General features: G+C 41.0%; 1 protein-coding gene across 2 annotated transcripts in view; it reads right to left on the reverse strand.

Annotated features, from left to right (window-relative positions):
- Window positions 1-18,857, reverse strand: part of LOC121233033 (microtubule-associated serine/threonine-protein kinase 4-like) — a 235,285-nt gene that overhangs the window by 95,135 nt on the left and 121,293 nt on the right. For both annotated transcript variants that reach the window (XM_041121619.1, XM_041121618.1), the window contains 3 exons: window positions 18,570-18,702; window positions 11,166-11,233; window positions 7,727-7,812 (listed from right to left, as the gene is read on the reverse strand). In XM_041121619.1, coding sequence (XP_040977553.1) covers window positions 7,727-7,812; window positions 11,166-11,233; window positions 18,570-18,702 — 287 coding nt within the window. The remainder of the gene's footprint in view (window positions 1-7,726; window positions 7,813-11,165; window positions 11,234-18,569; window positions 18,703-18,857) is intronic.

The following is an 18,857-nucleotide window of genomic DNA, read 5'->3' on the forward strand; positions in this document are numbered from 1 at the left end:
TGGGGAAGCCTGGCAGATTGACTATATCACACTCCCACAAACTCGCCAAGGCAAGTGCTATGTGCTCACAATGGTGGAAGCAACCACCGGATGGCTGGAAACATATTCTGTGCCCCATGCCACTGCCCGCAACACTCTCCTGGGCCTTGAAAAGCAGGTCTTGTGGCAACATGGCACCCCAGAGAGAATTGAGTCAGACAACGGGACTCATTTCCAAAACAACCGCATAGACACCTGGGCCAAAGAGCATGGCATTGAGTGGGTGTATCACATCCCCTATCATGCACCATCCTCCGGGAAAAATCAAACAATACAATGGACTATTAAAGACTACATTGAGAGCAATGGGGGGCGGAACCTTCAAACATTGGGATACACATTTAGCAAAAGCCACCTGGATAGTTAACAGTAGGGGATCTACCAATTGAGCTGGCCCTGCTCAATCAAAACTTCCACGTACTGTAGAAGGGGATAAAATCCCTGTAGTGCACATGAAGAATATGTTAAGGAAGACAGTGTGGGTTACTCCTGCCTCAGGTAGAGGCAAACCGATCCATGGGATTGCTTTTGCTCAAGGACCTGGGTTCACTTGGTGGGTGATGCGGAAGGATGGGGATGTTCGATGTGTACCTCAAGGCAATTTGATTTTGGTTGAGAATAGCCAGTGAATTAAATTGCATGATGTTAATTGCTCTATAACCTGCCACTGTATGTCATTACTTCTATGGTGATTATATACCAATATCAATGGTATATACAGTAAGAATCACCCAAATCACTGAAGGATGGACTTTGATGAAACCCAGCGAAGTGTAGCGGTGATGGAACTTGAACTGGCTTCAGCAACTGGTGCTCAGCAACTTTCTCAAGATCGACATTTTCAACCCGCAGACCGTGGGCATTGGCTGTGTCGTGGTTTAACCCCAGCCAGCAACTAAGCACCACGCAGCCGCTCACTCACTCCCCCCCCACCCAGTGGGATGGGGGAGAAAATTGGGAAAAGAAGCAAATCCACGGGTTGAGATAAGAACAGTTTAATAGAACAGAAAAGAAGAAACGAATAATGATAATGATAACACTAATAAAATGACAACAGCAATAATGAAAGGATTGGAATGTACAAATGATGCACAGTGTAATTGCTCACCACCCGCCGACCGGCACCCAGCTAATCCCCGAGCGGCGATTCCCCGCCCCCACTTCCCAGTTCCTATACTAGATGGGACGTCACATGGTATGGAATACCCTGTTGGCCAGTTTGGGTCAGGTGCCCTGACTGTGTCCTGTGCCAACTTCTTGTGCCCCTCCAGCTTTCTCGCTGGCTGGGCATGAGAAGCTGAAAAATCCTTGACATTAGTCTAAACACTACTAGCAGCAACTGAAAACATCGGTGTTATCAACATTCTTCCCATACTGAACTCAAAACATAGCACCGTACCAGCTACTAGGAAGACAGTTAACTCTATTCCAGCTGAAACTAGGACAGGCTGCACCAAGTACACCAGCCGCGAGCTCCAGATGCAGCATGCAACAATCCAGCACCACACACCATCTCTCCTGCCCTAAATGACTGTTATGACAGATGGAACCACCAAGTCATGGATTAAATTAACTCAATGGACACATTAGAGGGATGGCCCATAGACTCAGGGAATGATATCTCTGTGTGTGTGTATATATATATCTCAAAGACAGGAAAAGTGGTGGTGATTAATTGGAAAGTGTAGGATCTGGGCATGACGTAGATTTTATAGAATAAGGGGTGGATAATGTCCTGGGTTTGGGTGGGATAGAGGTAATTTTCACAAGAAGCTGGGAGGGGACACAGTCAGGATAGCTGACAACTAGCCAAGGGGATATTCGATACCATATGACATCATGCTCAGTATATAAACTGGTGGAGCTGGCTGGGGGGAGGAAGGATCACGTCTCGGGAACAGGCTGGGCATCAGGTTCCGGGTGGTGAGCAATTGCATTGTGCATCACTTGCTTCGTATATTCTTTTATTGTTTTTATTATTATTATTTCTTCTCTCCTTGTGTTGTCCTATTAAAGTGCCCTTATCTCAACCCACGGGTTTTTACCTTTTTCTTCCGATCCTCCTCCCCATCTCACCGGGGGGGGAGGAGTGAGCGAGTGCTGCGTGGTGCTTAGTTGCCAGCTGGGCCTAAACTATGACAAGCTCTTCGGTAGCTTCATGTTTTAGAGCCATTTTACAGTCTAGTCTACATTCAGGCTAATCTAGCTGTGTTGCTTGCTTTGACCCAATTCTCTAATTTGTCAAAGGACCTTGAACTCCTTGTGGAAACGCAGGTACTGTACTTGCTGTTTAAAAGTTACAGCTGCTAACCAGGAACCATGTTTCATTTTCACAAGCAATTTCCTGAGAAGAGACTGCTATATTCTGTACTACCCTGGAATTATGTCTGATGTTTCCAGTGTCGGGGAGCCATTTACGAGGCTGTAATTCATGTTATGGCAATACAATATAGTTTACAGATAGTTATTTAAGATCAGAATTTACAAGCAACACTGCACCATCTCCTAGCTAGATGATGCCCATGACTAGATCAGATTTATTTGTGGGCAGGGGGAAATGCTGCCTAAAGCACTGCAGCACTCCTAACACGAGCATCCAGTGCAGTGTGGGTCTTCTGAGCCCCGGGACAATGCACACAGCCTCCTCTCAGCAACATTTCAGACTCATCCTAGTCTGCTTAGCAGCAGATAAGATGCTGGCTATCTGAAGAAGAGAACACGATGGCCATGATTCTTCTCTCACAACTGATACTAGTCCTAGTTGTTTCAATAAGTCACAGATTTTGGTGAGTAAAACCACCTCTCCATATCTAACAGTAGCAACTTCTATCTTTATGGCAGCTAGTAAACAGAGGTGCAAAATGATGAAACCACTGTCCAGATTTCCTATGGGAAACTCAGTAAGAACTGTTCTGTATTTATTTGCAAAAGAAACACTTGAGAAATTGAGTTCCTCACCAGTTTGTAGCATGCTGTACATTCAGGAAGGACAGAATTTGAGACCTTCAACACGGTAACAACCTTTCTCTACCACTGAGAGGATTGCATTAGCTGCAAATATTAGATCCTTACACATATATTAACTACATAAAAAAGATAAGGCACTTGGCCTGCGCTGTACTGGAAAGGGAGGCTCACTCAAGGGCAATAAAGCCCATGAGTTCAAAGTTCACCATATTGAGTAAGTCCACAATGAATGATGAATATATGATCCCTAGCACAGAAACTGCCAGACTCTACTTTTTAAAGCCACTCTTTAAAGCCATGGGCTTCTAGGAATCAAAGCCTCTTACTCTGTATAGACCAGTCCCCCCCAGGGGTAAACAGAAAAGAAGGAATGCAGTTTATTTGACCAGAAGTGGTGCTACTTAAGTGAACCTACGAAGCTGCACTCTCCCATCCCCTTCCACTTCTGAACTGGTGGTTTCCAGGCTGATGAAAAATTAACCTGATTGACAGGGTGTTATACTGCAGCTGGGTAACTTTCTTAGTCCCATTCCCAATGCAAGTACACACGAGCAAGTACTGTCAACCAGGTGGAGAAGGGACAGGAATGAGTACTCACAGGTCAGGGAGAACATGTGCTCAAGGCAATGCTGCCTCTGAGAGTTATTAAATTTATCAAATGACACAATTAGCCAGTATGTCACATACACATTGACATTACCATCTTTGTAGAAGTAAAAGCATTCCAGGCAGATGCAAAAGTGGTATTATGTATTTGCTTTAAGCAGATACAGTTATACATTAGTGAAGAGCAACTGAACTAACATCACTTGCTTTCCTGAAAACAAATGTAATCTTTATTTTGTTGGGCTGGTTCAGGAAAGCAGGCTGATGCCAACTTGAAGAGATGGACTACTGCTACCTGCTACCTCTTGGAAGCTGGAATATGGAAAAAATGTTGCTGTGATTCCAGTAAAAGTTTAACATTTGGGAAGTATGAAAAGTTTTGGCTGGCTGAAAGAAGACAGATAGACAGCTTGTGAAACCATTAATGACTTGGCCATCATCCTCCATGTTTACTGATTCACAGCTTGTTTAACTTATTGCATATTCCTAGCCATTCCCAAAAGCCTGCTACGCCTCATCTACTATATAGTCAATTAATTGCACTACAAATTAGTTTACTCAGCCAATTAAAAGCAGAGAACTGATAAGATATTTACTCAAACCTTCACAAAACCAATGGTTTATATTTAAACTCATCAAGTTTAATGTATCATCTGACAACTCTCTGCTACAGCATGCCAAGACCAGCAATTACCCTGTCAAGCAAAGCTTTCCATTTCACTAATGAAGGCAAAAACACCACAGCAAAATCAAAGACATCAGAATGTATGGGGTTTTTTTAAATTGGTTCATAATGAAACCCTCCATTATATCCTCAAAATAAATAAGATATTACAATAGCATACTAAATCTTTAATAAGTCAGAGCACAAAATATGCCCACTGATGTATTTTTGAGAATAAATCAATGAAGCACAGGCAGAATTCACATGCTTAGTTTATTTCAAAAAAATAATGGCCTAGATATAAACATGGAAGAGGAAAAAAAACCTTGTAGCATAACAACGATAACTTTTATTTTGGCTGCTTATACTTGTAATAAGCTGCAATAAATGCCTATGGGGCAGTTTACTGCTTTTTATTCACAGATGGAACAGGTATTATTGCTTAATTGTACTCTATTTTGTAGATGGGTTAAAAAGTATTTAGTTAATTGTGATGTGTTCCCCTTTAAACTTGACCGTAAGTTTTGAGAAAAAAATCCTACATGCCTACATCATACATGCCATAGAAAGCCTTGGTTTTTCATCCTTTCTTTTCCAGCTTTTTAGATCCTTACTTGTCTTTTCTTTCAAATGGATAGTTGTCTCCAGTCTATATTTCTTAATGGCTCATCAAGTCTCCATCTAACTGTAACACCTATGTAGCAAGAGCCACAGGCCTACCAAACCTCTGACTTCTGGTGGCCAGCTTCACACTGCTGGTTGCAGCATGCCCTTCTGCTGCCGCTCCCTCCTTTCCCCATCTCCCAGCATCCTAAAACTGCAACTAGTCCAGTGACTTATACACCCTTTTCTCCAGCAGGGACCCACCCCACACAGTTCTTATCCTCCTCCAGTAAGACAGAGGAAACTGGGTAGGAGATGAAAGGGGGAAGGGAGGGGACTAAGCATCCACCAAGGGAAGGAGAAAGGGATGCAGCCAGGGAGGGGAGCAGCAGCTACTGCTAACTGCTGGAGGAAAGGCTTTTCATGTCCTGGGGTAATTGGGAGAAACTGGTATACAGTAAGTAATGAGTTTGCTTAGAGAGAAATTCTGAGAAAATGAATTGTGGAGAGGTTGAATAGTGAGAATTTGTATTTGGATATTTACATAACTTTAATGCAAATTATGCTATTTCCTTCAGACTTTTTGCTGAGCTATGTAAGCAGGGCTGGACACCAGTAATAGCCTCTACATGAGCTATCATGACCAACAATACTAGGCAGTACTAAATGCCTCCTGTTCCATCAAGAGCTCAGGGTTATCTTTAATTAAATCTGATCAGAGAGAGGCATTACTGTGCCCATCATCCTCAGGCCATTAAAATGGCATGCAAAACTCCAGTGGGTAGATTGCAGGTGCTTTCTCTTCCATGTCCAGGGTCTCTTCAAAGAGTGCTCAGTCCTATCAGGTTCCCGCTGCTTCCTACCTCAAGCAGAGGTAGTGCAGAGTTGAGTCAGTCTAATGGAGTCTGTGCTAGAGAGGAGCATATCCCTCTCCTTCACTGCTGTGCTGTGACACAGCCTCACTTGGTGATGGGCTCCTCACCTCAAAATGGAAACCCCTCTTTTTTGAACCAATACATCTCTCCTGGTCCTGCAGGTTAGATCAACAGTTCCTGTCTTGATACATTTCAGTGCAGATAAGGAGCCAATCAAGGGTCTAATAGAGAGTATATGATCAGAAAAGGAGACTGAAGACAGATTTCTGTCTGCTGGAAGACACAATCCCTGCTCAGTACTTCCAGAAAACATTTATTGTTCACTTAAGGCCTAGGCTAACATAATTTTCTCTTGGTCTTCCAGGATATCTCCAGATGACTCGCTGTTTTGGATTTGTGTGGTGGGGTTTTGGTAGCGGGGGAGGGGGCTACAGGGGTGGCTCCTGTGAGAAGCTGCTAGAAGCTTCCCCGGCTCCAAGTCAGACCTGCCTCTGGCCAAGGCCGACCCAATCAGCGACGGTGGTAGCACCTCTGCGATAACATATTTAAGAAAGGGAAACTTGCAGCGGAGAGGGGAGTGGAATGTGAGAGAAACACCTATGCAGACACCAAGGTCAGTGAAGAAGGAGGGGGAGGAGGTGCGCCGGAGGAGGTGATGCCCCTGCAGCCTGTGGTAAGATGGCAGGCTGTGCCCCTGCAGCCCATGGAGGTGAACGGTGGAGCAGATGCCCACCTGCAGCCCGTGGAGGACCCCACACTGGAGCAGGTGGCTGCATCCGAAGAAGGCCGTGACTCCGTGGGAAAGCCCGCGCTGGAGCAGTCTGTGCCTGAAGGACTGCAGCCCATGGAAGGGACCCATGCTGGAGCAGTTTGTGAAGAACTGCAGCCCGTGGGAAGGACTCACATTGGAGAAGTTTGTGGAGAACTGTCTCTCATGGGAGGGACCCCACGTTGAAGCAGGGGAAGAATGAGGAGTCCTTCCCCTGAAGAGGAAGGAGCAGCAAAGACAACGTGTGATGAACTGACCGCAACCCCCATTCCCGTCCCCCTGCGCCACTCAGGGGAGGAGGTAGAGAAAATCAGGAGTGGAGTTGAGCCTGGGAAGGAGGGAGGGGTGGGGGGAAGGTGTTTTAAGATTTGGTTTTACTTCCCATTATCCTTGTTTTGATTTGATTGGTAGTAAATTAAATTGATTTTGTTTTTTCCCCAAGTAGAATCTGTCTTTTGCCCATGACCATAATTGGTAAGCGATCCCTCCCTGTCCTTGTCTCAACCCACGAGCGTTTATATTTTCTCCTCCCCATCCCACCGGGGTTGGGGGGGAGGAGTGAGCAAGCAGCCTCATGGCGCTTTGTTGCTGGCTGGGCTTAAACCACGACGCTCACATACCACTGGGCAGTAAGTTGTGCACTTTCCAAGTACTCGGAAACTAGCCAAGTAACAGCAATTCCTTAAAAGATAACTGGGTTGAGGATAGAAGAGTGTCCACGGAGAAGCAACAAAACAGTGCAGCCCTACTTAAGGAAATTTGTTTCCACTTCACCAATATTTTTAGGTCATGTAAGCACTCATTTTTAACAATCTGTCTCCCCACAGATGCAGTTTTATTCTGTTTCACATTTCCATAAACATAGGCTGCTTCCAGTATTATAAAAGTGGCTTTAAATCTGCCTTTTGATTTATTCAGATTTCATCTTTGGTAATACATGATACCTACCTTCTGAAAAATCTTTGTGATGTAATATTTAGTATTTTAATTTAATGCAGTACACAGTAATTCATTATTGGCTAGCAGGTTTTCCAAAAAGTTTTTCTTGTGAACTTCAAGTCTTAGCAACAAAACAGGAAAGCAGAATTAAAAAAGCAGCAATGCAAACAAACTCCCTCACATAAACATCCCTGCAATAAGAAATAATGGGAAGTTACGCAAAAATAAAATGCAAAAGAGCTGTTGCACTCATGGATTACTCACCTATAAGCTCCATTACTAATCAGTTTAATTGTTTCAAAATCACTTTCCTGAGGTTTCCTCCGCAGCTTCAGTGAGGTATTGGAGCTCTTCAAAGTAAAAGAGGAGAAAGAACAAATTAATACAGTACTTTTTTTCAAAATCAGGGAAAAATAAAAAACAAACCAAAAAAACACCTATCACCAGGCTGTCACACCCTGATGAACCAGCTAAAAGCTCTGGCCAGTTAGCCACACAGCTAGCACAGCGAGGAACCAAAGGGGTTCCTGAAGCAAAGCTGCTTTTTCATCAAAAGGTATCTGTTACACCATAGCTATCTGTCCACTTATCTACATGCCAGGGTTACAGCAGACAGGCACAAAGGCTTCTGGTAAAGGAGTTACTGGCAATTCCTATCTAGAGTTACGCACTTCTGTGAATCCCACCAGGCACTCATTGGCCATTGCTTTCCCATTTTAGTAAATCTGACTCTGGCAGTACAGCCTGGTAGTAAAAAAAAAAGTAGATATGTTCTCGTTCATTCAAATAAAATTTTGTACATTTCTAACTAATGTTAGTATAGACTGTGATATAATTTAGAATGGACCGTGAAAAGAGACACAAAATGAAAGAGAAAAATATGGAAGATAAAAATACAATAATTCTACCATTACAGAGGTCACTTTCACCTACTTGTATGCCAGAATATTTTCAAAATGGAGTTGTCCTGAGTACTCTATAACATTTTTCTAGCTTTAATTTTTAATTAATCTTGAAGATCTAAGTGCGAATTAGAATTGGGGGGCAGGGAGGGGGGGATGATTGATGAGGGGATGGGACTTCCAAATTCAGTATTCCAAACCCACAAGATCCTTTACAAGATGTTTTCCAAATCTCCAAAAAGTTCTGTGATCCCTTTCTAGGCAGTTTGGTAATAGTTAAGGTTGAAAGTAGACCTGGTTGGAACATTTTCAATGAAATGCTTGCTAAAGAAATAATTCAGTGCAAGATTAGTGAATATGTCAATAGAATGAATTACACAGGAGCAGAGAGAGATTTATTAAATTGCTTAGCCCACTTGCCTGCCAGTACAGGATTCTTCCTAATTGCATATTTATGATGATTTTGAATGGTCCTTTGCTTTAAGTTATGCTTCCTGCCACTTCCCATGTGTATTTATTCCACAACTACACTTTTGAGAAAATGTTTCCAAATATTCATCCTATATTTACTGATTTCATTTCATCACCTCCCCCAGTTATGTTCCTTTATTACAGCACATTATCCTTTCTTTATTTCTTTAACATTTGCACAACACAAATAACTTTACAATTACAATTTCTTAAGCTACTGCTAAGCCAGTTTGCACCTTAGATTCTCCTGAGCACTTCAGCACTTCCCTTAAGCCTTCTAGTTATTCTTTCTGACTTTTCTCCAATTTGTCAGTATCCTTTCACTAAATAACACTCAGGTCTAAAACAGTATTTTAAATGCAGATGAACAAAAGCAGCAGAGTAAGAAACACCCTTCATGTCACAAATCTGGAAGCCTTTATAGGTGGCATTTTCCCAGAAAATCAGAAATTATCTCAAGATAATATGACATTTACCAGAGGATGATGTCTTTGTTTGTAGCATATCAGAACTAGTTTAACAGATACTCCATGCCTGTATTTTAAACTCTACTAACATTTGTAAATGCCTGTAAAGCACCACTGAATTATCTATGCATCCCCCAAAATTGCACTTGCTTTTTCTATCTACTTGCACTGAAAATTGACATGAAATTGTTAGAACTGCATTTCCTCTGCTGACTGAAACCCAAGGTATAAGAACCAACTTTTAAAAATAAAAATTTGAATTAAGAGCATTTAAGCCCACAATATTCAGCCCAATCAACTCCTTCAACTCGTTTTTCTTTTGCCAACCTAAACAAGCATCTGACAAAATATTACTGCATGTGTGAGAGACTGAAAGAGTTAATGTCTCAAACATAACAACGAACCCTGCATAGCAAGGAACCACAGGTGAAAAGAAGCCAATCAGCACAGATCAGCACAGGACATTAGCAACAGGACCAGGAGGGCATGCCAGAGGATGCACAGCTCCGTGTTCTGATAATGCTGTTCTGATATGCTGAGCAGGGCAGCTCACCGTGTATGGCCAAAGATTAAAAAATGGTCACGTCTGCAGGGAAGTAGAAGTTACTCCCCAAGCGACCCCCAAGCCCACTGACCCAATTCCCAAAGGTTCTGAAAGCACAAACCTCGCATGACACTTAATTAGCCTAATAAGTTCGAGTGCCCGCCTGAAAGAGGAGCAAGGATGATAAAAGGACACAAACCAAAGCTCCACGCACGCACGCCCACCAGAACTGGACCTTTAGACTGACTGGAGCAACGCTGGACCCAGGAGCGGTGAAATCTTTCTCTCTTCCTCTGTATCTCTCTCCCTCTCTCTCCTTTTTCATAATCCCTACACCTCATCCCTTTAAGACATAAAACTGTTGACCAAGTCTGGGACTAGGAGTGGATCTAGACACCCCTAGGCTCTTCTCTGAGAAGAAGTCTAGAAAGCAAGGGGGTCCACTCTGAACCTCGTGACTCAACAAGAGGGATCTCTTTATTCCCTGAATTGATGTATATGGTTACCACGGGTTACACGGTTTACTGAGGTAGTTTCATGCCAATTCCAGTTGTGAGAAACCCCGCCACCTACTGTTATGCCTCCCAAGTTCAGTTTCCTTCTGCCATGAATAAAATGTTTACTTGATCGTTTGGTGTTGCTTCACCTTAATTTAGTCCAAGGGAATTCCAAATTCAACATGACTCCCTGGTCTGTCCAGCCCAGGTCGTGATGTTATGATACCCATTACTGTAGTCAAATATTTTCAAACACACATTAAGAAGAATAATGCACAACCTTCCAGATTGGAAACTAACTTTCTGAATCCAGGCTATTTGCTGACTTGCTCATTTCTTCCTCATCTCTTCACTGGATCTGTTCAGACTCTTAATTTGATCATTAGCTGCCTCTGTAAATGGACTGTCTTAAAATCTGTTTAAAATACTTTATTTTTTATGAAAGGGTTTAAATGTCCTTCTAAAAGGAAAATAAATACATTAATTAAACAGAAATAAAGGAAGCAGTGGTGGAATTTGTGGTAAAACATCCTCTACATGGTGAACACTGTAACTTCATGGAAGCTAAAGATACTGCAACATCTAGGAAAATAGATAAGAAAGTTTTGTTCTAATATTTTTTGCAAGCCTTCTGTCTGCTGAGCACCATGGTGTTAATCTGAGGCTTAACCACTGTTCTATTCAATCCATTTACACATATTGGGAGAAAATACAAGGTGGGGGGGGAGGGATGGACAGACGAGGATGGATGGAGGACACCAAACACATTTGGTTTTCCTTGCTCAGATTCAGCAAAAGCAGCAACATAACAGGAAAACTTACACTTATTGATTCATCCATTTCCAGAGTTTCTGCTGTCCCACTGTCACAGTTAGCTAGCTGAGCTATTTCTAGAAACAAAGATTAGAAATTTAATTTTAAAATATAGTAAGTACAGAACTGAATGAAATACAGAAAACCTGAGAGGTGACACTTTTCTGGAATAGTTAATAAACATGCTGTCCCATCTGTAGTACTTGTCTAATAACTTTTAAGGCATCTCCAAGCATATATAAAAAAATGCCATCTAGAAAACAAAGACCTGCTATTCAATGTCTATGCAATTTTCCACTGAATTCAAACAGCCATGAAGCAATGAAGAGCAATATTGTTATGACTGCCGAGAGGTGGGAATTCCGAGATCCATGTGTCATCTGAGCATTAAGGGAAAGGCAGCACTAATTTTCTAAGACTCCTGAAGATCTTAGGCCCTGAGGGGTTAATAGTAGGCTGCATCCTTGTTGGGCTCCTTCACAGTTAGGGCAAAAAGCTTTTAGTTTAGACATATATGGACTCCAAATTGTTTGTATCATCTTATACACAGACATGCTGATACGCCTAACAGAATCAGCTAAAAGCCATTTCCTTCCTAGAAGCTTATCATTTCTGGAGTCACTAATACAGACAACTTCTCTGGGAATCGCTAAGATTTTGGGGGTCTACAACTTGACCTGGTTGCCCCTGGCAGGGTCAACCTATGCTGCAGAGCTCCTAAGCCTATCCTGTTCTCCAGGGGCCCAGTAACTAAGAATTCCTCTGGGTAATAAAAGATAAACGGGACAGCTAGTAGCTAAAAGACTCTGGGAAGTTTAGTGTTACTTTAATCATATACATAGTTAATTACATACTCTGCATAGCCAAAGATGCACATTTTATCATAATTATGTGCTGGGGATCAGAGATAAGACCGCCTGAATTTTGTGAGGTGCATTTTTATCATCAGTACTATTAACTGAATTTATGAATATGAAAAAAAATTGAATATTCACATAGAATATCTAAACTGGATTTTTCTATATAGTAATAAGTGACTATTACAAGTGAAATTCTGCACAACGCTGTAATCATTAAGAGCAAATTAATCACACAGATAATTTCCTGTTGGAACAGCTAAAGATTTAAAGAGTAACTCTCATATGTAATCACTATACAAAACACAACATTTGTAAAATGTAAGAATCAGAAGTAATGAAAATGTCACTTCAAAAAACCAAACATATCTTTAAAGTGTTACAGAAGCTAAAAACATTTTAAAAAATTCTGAATATTAAGTCAATAACAGTGAAAAAAGTCTCCAATGAGAATAAACAAATCTTAAAAAAAAAGAGAGCCTAAGCAAAAATGATACAGGCCAAATTCCAAACTGGAGTGGATTTCCCTGGCAAAAGTCAGAGTTTTGTGAATGTGGGGTTTTCATAATAGAAGTGTTGATGAAACCTTTATTGTATGGGTGAGAACCAAGAAAGCTAGAATAATATACTTTGACAGCCTTCTCAACTGAAATTATTTTCATAAATAGCAAATTAAAATGAGCCATTTTTAAACAGAACTTTTGCAAAATAACCATTATCTGAGAAATACATATTATTTGCAAACAGTAGGCAGTAATGGAATGGAACCAAGCAAGATTCAGCTTTTAGAACACGGAGCTATGGAACCATTTTGCAATGCCTGAAGAGATTTTTTAAACTCATCTAAATACTGTTAAACATCTTACCTTTTTCCTTCATTAATTTAAACCATTTCTGAAGATGCATGATTCAAAAAGGTAAAGATGGTAATTTAAAAACCATAGGGAAAAATTTCTTCCTGGGGAACTCTTTAGAAATGCAGCCACCAGTCTCTGATAAGTGATGAATCTGTTGTGGTATTGCTTTCAGTACAGTATAAATTTATCTAGCGTTATCTCTAAGTAATGTATGCACCATTTCACTCAAAGAAAGGATACTACAGTTATGGCAGCAAACAAAGGAGGTAAGTAGAGAAGGGTCTAAAGAAGTAGGTTGCTTTTCTCTGCAGAGGAAGTCAAATCCCTTGCATGAACATTTATGGACATTGCAGACAGAATTTAACAGCTTCTTTGGAAACACGATTCCATGTTTCAGGATAAGTGGAGTTACTGAGGTGGGTTTTGTTTGTTTTGAAAGATTTGGTTCTTCGGCTATTTAAATATTTTCCATTTTTGCATACAAGGAATTTAAAAGCTCTCTCAGGAGGATGATCTTCATGTAATATTTTTTCATACCAGTGAATGCAGTGTTTACAAATAATTCCCTTCATAAATGATTAATTCAAGAGCATAAACCTGCAGGAGCATAATCATGGACTCAATGACAGATCAATATGATCATAGTTTAAGACCCTTTACTAGAGCATCAGACATCATTTTATACATTGGTTACATCCGTACATGCGTTTAGCTATTTTACTATTGGTTACACACATTATTCACGCGTTGTCCATGCGCCTAGTTACACTTAATGATTGGTTATATCAACACTGTACACGCGCATAAACATAAGACATAATTGGTTATACTAACTAAAACATGCGAAACTTGTCTCAGTCTAATTGGTCAAGATAAACTGCCGAACTGAGGTTCTTTGTGCCAAGTTCCCTTTATCGTGGAATGCGCACCTGTGTTCTTCTAATTGATATCTTTCTTATTTTTGTCTTCTTGTTTATTCTGTTCAAGGCCTTCTAAAGGCGTCTGGAGTGCTCTTGTGACCATTAGCTAAATATGTTCCCACATAAACCCATAGTGACATTCTTTTATTTTTGCATAGGAAATGTACTTTTATATAGAGGCACCAATTTAAAACAAAAACCAGATCATTTAAGAAGTCATTGCACAGTGATTTATACTGCTTATAAATATAACTTTTTGTGGAGAAGCAGGAAAGCATTAATATGAATCAGATGGCCTGAATTATTTGATCACAAATCTACATACACATTAACCTTTAAAATGATACACAAAATAATATAATCACCCAAATCTCCAACTGAACCAAAGGTCAGTAATGCACACATCATACACCCCTCAGTATTTACTGACAAACCACATAGCCCATTTTCCCCCTCATAAAACAAACATTTCAATTATCCTGGAATGTTTCAAAGTTTAAGTTATATTCAGCAATATTTAATTTATGAAATGCAATTATAAGATGTGTTCTAGCTGAAGTACATGCACATAAAATAAATATTCAGTGTGAGAAAATAATATCCCTTATTTGTATGTAACATTTGTCTCTAGACCTCTCTCACAATAAACAGTTTAAAAACATTCAAAGACATTACTAAACTTAGGTTTCTTGACTTATGCTGAGGAACACTTTTATCCAAGTAGCCAGAAAGAGTCAACCAGTAAGATAAGGTTCACGTGGCAGAACCAGGGTCAATAATACTACAACCTCAACCCACACTCCAATTAAATCTTGCATACTTGATCAGTGAAGAATTTATGAATTGTCAGTCTAGGCCAGAACGACAGCTCTCCAAATCTAGCAGATGTGTGGAATAATTGCTGGAGGTGACTTATTGATATGTGTGTGTCCCCTCTTAAGGGAAGGTGAACCTCCAAGGTGGAATGCAGTGGATATATGTCCTAGTTTCAGCTGGGATAGAGTTGTCTTCCTAGTAGCTGGTACAGTGCTATGTTTTGAGTTCAGTATGAGAAGAATGTTGATAACACTGATGTTTTCAGTTGTTGCTAAGTAGTGTTTAGTCTAAAGTCAAGGATTTTTCAGCTTCTCATGCCCAGCCAGCGAGAAAGCTGGAGGGGCACAAGAAGTTGGAAGGGGACACAGCCAGGGCACCTGACCCAAACTGGCCAACGGGGTATTCCATACCATGTGACGTCCCATCTAGTATAGGAACTGGGAAGTGAGGGCGGGGAATCGCCGTTCAGGGACTAGCTGGGTGTTGGTCGGCGGGTGGTGAGCAATTGCACTGTGCATCATTTGTACATTCCAATCCTTTTATTATTACTGTTGTCATTGTATTAGTGTTATCATTATCATTATTAGTTTCTCCTTTTCTGTTCTATTAAACTGTTCTTATCTCAACCCACGAGTTTGTAGGGTATGGCGTTCGGAAGATCTCGCCATGTCACGGAAAGGTAGAAGGCTAGTCGTCGCCTCCCTATGACATATCAGTAATCCCACCTACCGTTGTTAGTATAAAAGGAATTAACTGCGCAATAAAAGACGGAGTTGGCGCTCACACCATGTGTGTTATCTGTCTCTTCCCTGGTCCGGGCCGACCAGTGATCTAATTGCGGCACCTTGATATGTAGCAACGCTACACGAGTTTTACTTCTTTTCCCGATTTTTCTCCCCCATTCCACTGGGTGGGGGGGCAGCGAGTGAGCGGCTGCGTGGTGCTTAGTTGCTGGCTGGGGTTAAACCACGACAATATACACGAAATCTGTTCCATAATAATTCCCTAAGCAACATAACCTGCAACCTTAGATGTTAGCAACACCAGGGGAGCTTGGTATGCTGACTCTAAGAGAAACTACAAGGAGGGTGGAGCGGAGTGGAGACACCGCGGCCAGGCTCTGTGATATCACCATAGGGATAGGGAACTGGAACTACTGGAACAAGAATGGAAGGTCCCTGCATTGAATCCACTGAAGCAAGGAGGAGAAACAATGAGGTTCTGTCAACGCTATTGCCTTACTTCTGATTTATATCATAAATGCCCAGTTCTGGAGTAGTGACACACTAAATCATGTCCTCTGGGTGAACTTTGCTCATTATAATCTCATTATAACACCAAAACACACCTCCATCCCAAAAACTACCTGCCTCCAAGGTGCGACCACCCCTCACTGAGCATGCGCTCTGAATTTTCTCTAGCATATACCTTTAAAGGTAAGGCAAGAAGATTTTATACCAATCAAAGGAAAGGTATGTATGACTAGAGTCACTCAAGCTCCACCTAAAAATAAGAAAATAGTATAAAAGGGCTTAAGAGAGGAGGAACACTAGGGAAGACACCATCATAGACAAGTCAGGAGGACATCGCTGAGTTCTGGGATCAGTTGATGGGCTGAACCTCTCCTCCCTCCCATAGGGACGCCTACTGGGTAAGATTCAAACCCTCGGTCATACCGAGTGCTTCCCCGGGAAACTTAGAAATTTCTATAGAGTTTTTCCATAATTGAGGGTGCTTATAGTCAACTGTATTATTATTTGCATGTGCTTTGCAGACAGTGTATTTATCACCGGCAATCCAAAAGAACCTGTACTCCTGTTGCTTTAATAAACTGTACTGTTCATTAATCTAGCCATGATAGTTCGTTGAACACGACCAAACTCCTTAAGTCTGACCATTCTAGTTCGTTGAACGCGACTAAATTGGAAGTACAGTGCGCTATTAGTGCATCTGTAATTGTGACAGTTCCATATATTGAATGTGACCGGACTTATAGTGCTGAATTGGGCATCACTCAATCTAAGCCTAGCTGCCCCCAGCCCCTCTGATATCTGAGGACAAGCTGGAATGCAAGGAAGTTTATTTTCTGCCAAACTTCTTTACCCTTTAATGCAACAACACATCTATCTTGCAGAGAATTTTAAGCTACTTCTTGATCTTTCCCAGTACCACATGGAAAACAATATTTATATGTATTTTCCCAATTTGCCCTGCATCCTTGCTGCACTCTGAATCCAAGCAAAAAGTGCCAAGGGTGCTTTAATCTATATCTCAGATAAAAATAATACTAAATTTGGATGAGGAAGTTCTTCTGTGAAGATAGGAAGAGGACTAATAATAGGCTTGACTTGCTTTAAATCTGTTAACATAACGTGAATATCACCTATAACAATATCCAATTTAATTGAATTAGATCTAACCAAATTCTTGACAACATCTGGCAGTGCTGAACACAAGCTGCTTAAGTTGAACAAAAAAGCATTTTCTTTTAACACACTTACAATATGCTCCTCCTTTGATTTAAGGAAATGTGATCTTGCACCATGAGAACTGGTTAAAAAAAGGTTATCATAGGTTTTTGCTATTGTTTTGTGTTATCAAGTCCTCTCCTAGAGATCCCCCTTGTCCTGGGTCAAAACACAGAAGACAAGATAAATAGCACTAGGTAGACCCATTTTTCATGATGATATTTCTGCTGGACTTCCAAATTGCAGGACTAGCAACACAATTAACCAATTTCCATATGTCACCAGTGATAGAAGCTGGTGTCATGGTTTAACCCCAGCCAGCAACCAAGCACCACGCAGCTGCTCACTCACTTCCCCCTCACCCAGTGGGATGGGGAAGAGAATTGGGAAAAAAAAAGTAAAACTCGTGGGTTGAGATAAAGACAGTTGAATAGGACAGAAAGGAAGAAACTAATAATAATAATAACAACAACAATAATAAAATGACAATAGCAATAATAAAAGAATTGGAATATACGAAACAAGCGATGCACAATGCAATTGCTCACCACTTGCCGACTGATGCCCAGTTAGTTCCCAAGCAGCAATCCCTCCCGGCCAACTGCCCCCCAGTTTATATACTAGATGTGATGTCACCTGGTATGGAATACCCTGTTGGCCAGTTTGGGTCAGCTGTCCTGGCTGTGTCCCCTCCCAACTTCTTGTGCCCCTCCAGCCTTCTTGCTGGCTGGGCATGAGAAGCTGAAAAATCCTTGACTTAGTCCAAACACTACTTAGCAGCAACTGAAAACATCAGTGTGTTATCAACATTTTTCTCATACTAAACCCAAAACATAACACTATACCAGCTACTAGGAAGAAAATTAGCTCTATCCCAGCTGAAACCAGGACACCTGGTCTCAGGATGGAAGAGAAGATGGTCTGGTTAGGAAACAGAAGTAACTAGTTTTCCCAATACTATCAGGCAACCAAAAATTGTGCAATGACAATACCTCCATGGGACCCCGAGTTCCCCCTACATAAGTCTTCAACATGGACATATAAATTACCCAGGAAAATAAATCTTTGCAGTTTTAATAGGAATGGGAGACATTCTTCTCAGAGATTCTAAGATGTGGGAGCCTGGTGGTACTGAAAGGCAAATAACAGCTCACCCCAGTTTCATTTATACCTATGGTTGGATAACAGTTGCCATCAAATTATACCAGTAAATTTCAAGCTAGAGCTGAACTAAGAAAGTTACATTGCTAGGCTGGAAGATGATGATGAGTATCATCGACACAGTGTATTTGTAAGTGATATTCACAACAGAAAATCTCAGATAGCCTTTTTAATGCCTTTGAGTTTGTGAGAGAACCATGAGGGTTAGTGAATGCTTGCTCTGCTACCATCTTTACTTTGACTCTTTTGAGGTACACATAGATTATCACAATGACTAAATACATTGAGAAGGAAGCAACAGGGAGTCTATAGCTTGACCAGGAGATGTACTTACCTTCCAGAGGATCTTTATTTAAGCCCAGCTGGCTAATAATATATCGAGGGATGTCTGTTTTAATGCCTTGCCCCTCTTTAGCATGGCCTTCAGCTGCTTCCAAAAGATAGTAAAACTCTTCAGGATCAAATTCCTAGAAGAAAAATGATCACCATCATTTTCCCTGCAGAAACTGAAGTCTTAAAACCTAACATAAAAACTTCCTTTGCTTCTTCTATTGCAAATATTTGACATTTCCCTTATTAAAAATGATACCTCGTTATTACTAGTAGCCTATTATTCTATTAT

Source organism: Aquila chrysaetos (assembly GCF_900496995.4).
Source record: "Aquila chrysaetos chrysaetos chromosome W unlocalized genomic scaffold, bAquChr1.4 W_unloc_4, whole genome shotgun sequence".
Taxonomy (NCBI): domain Eukaryota; kingdom Metazoa; phylum Chordata; class Aves; order Accipitriformes; family Accipitridae; genus Aquila; species Aquila chrysaetos.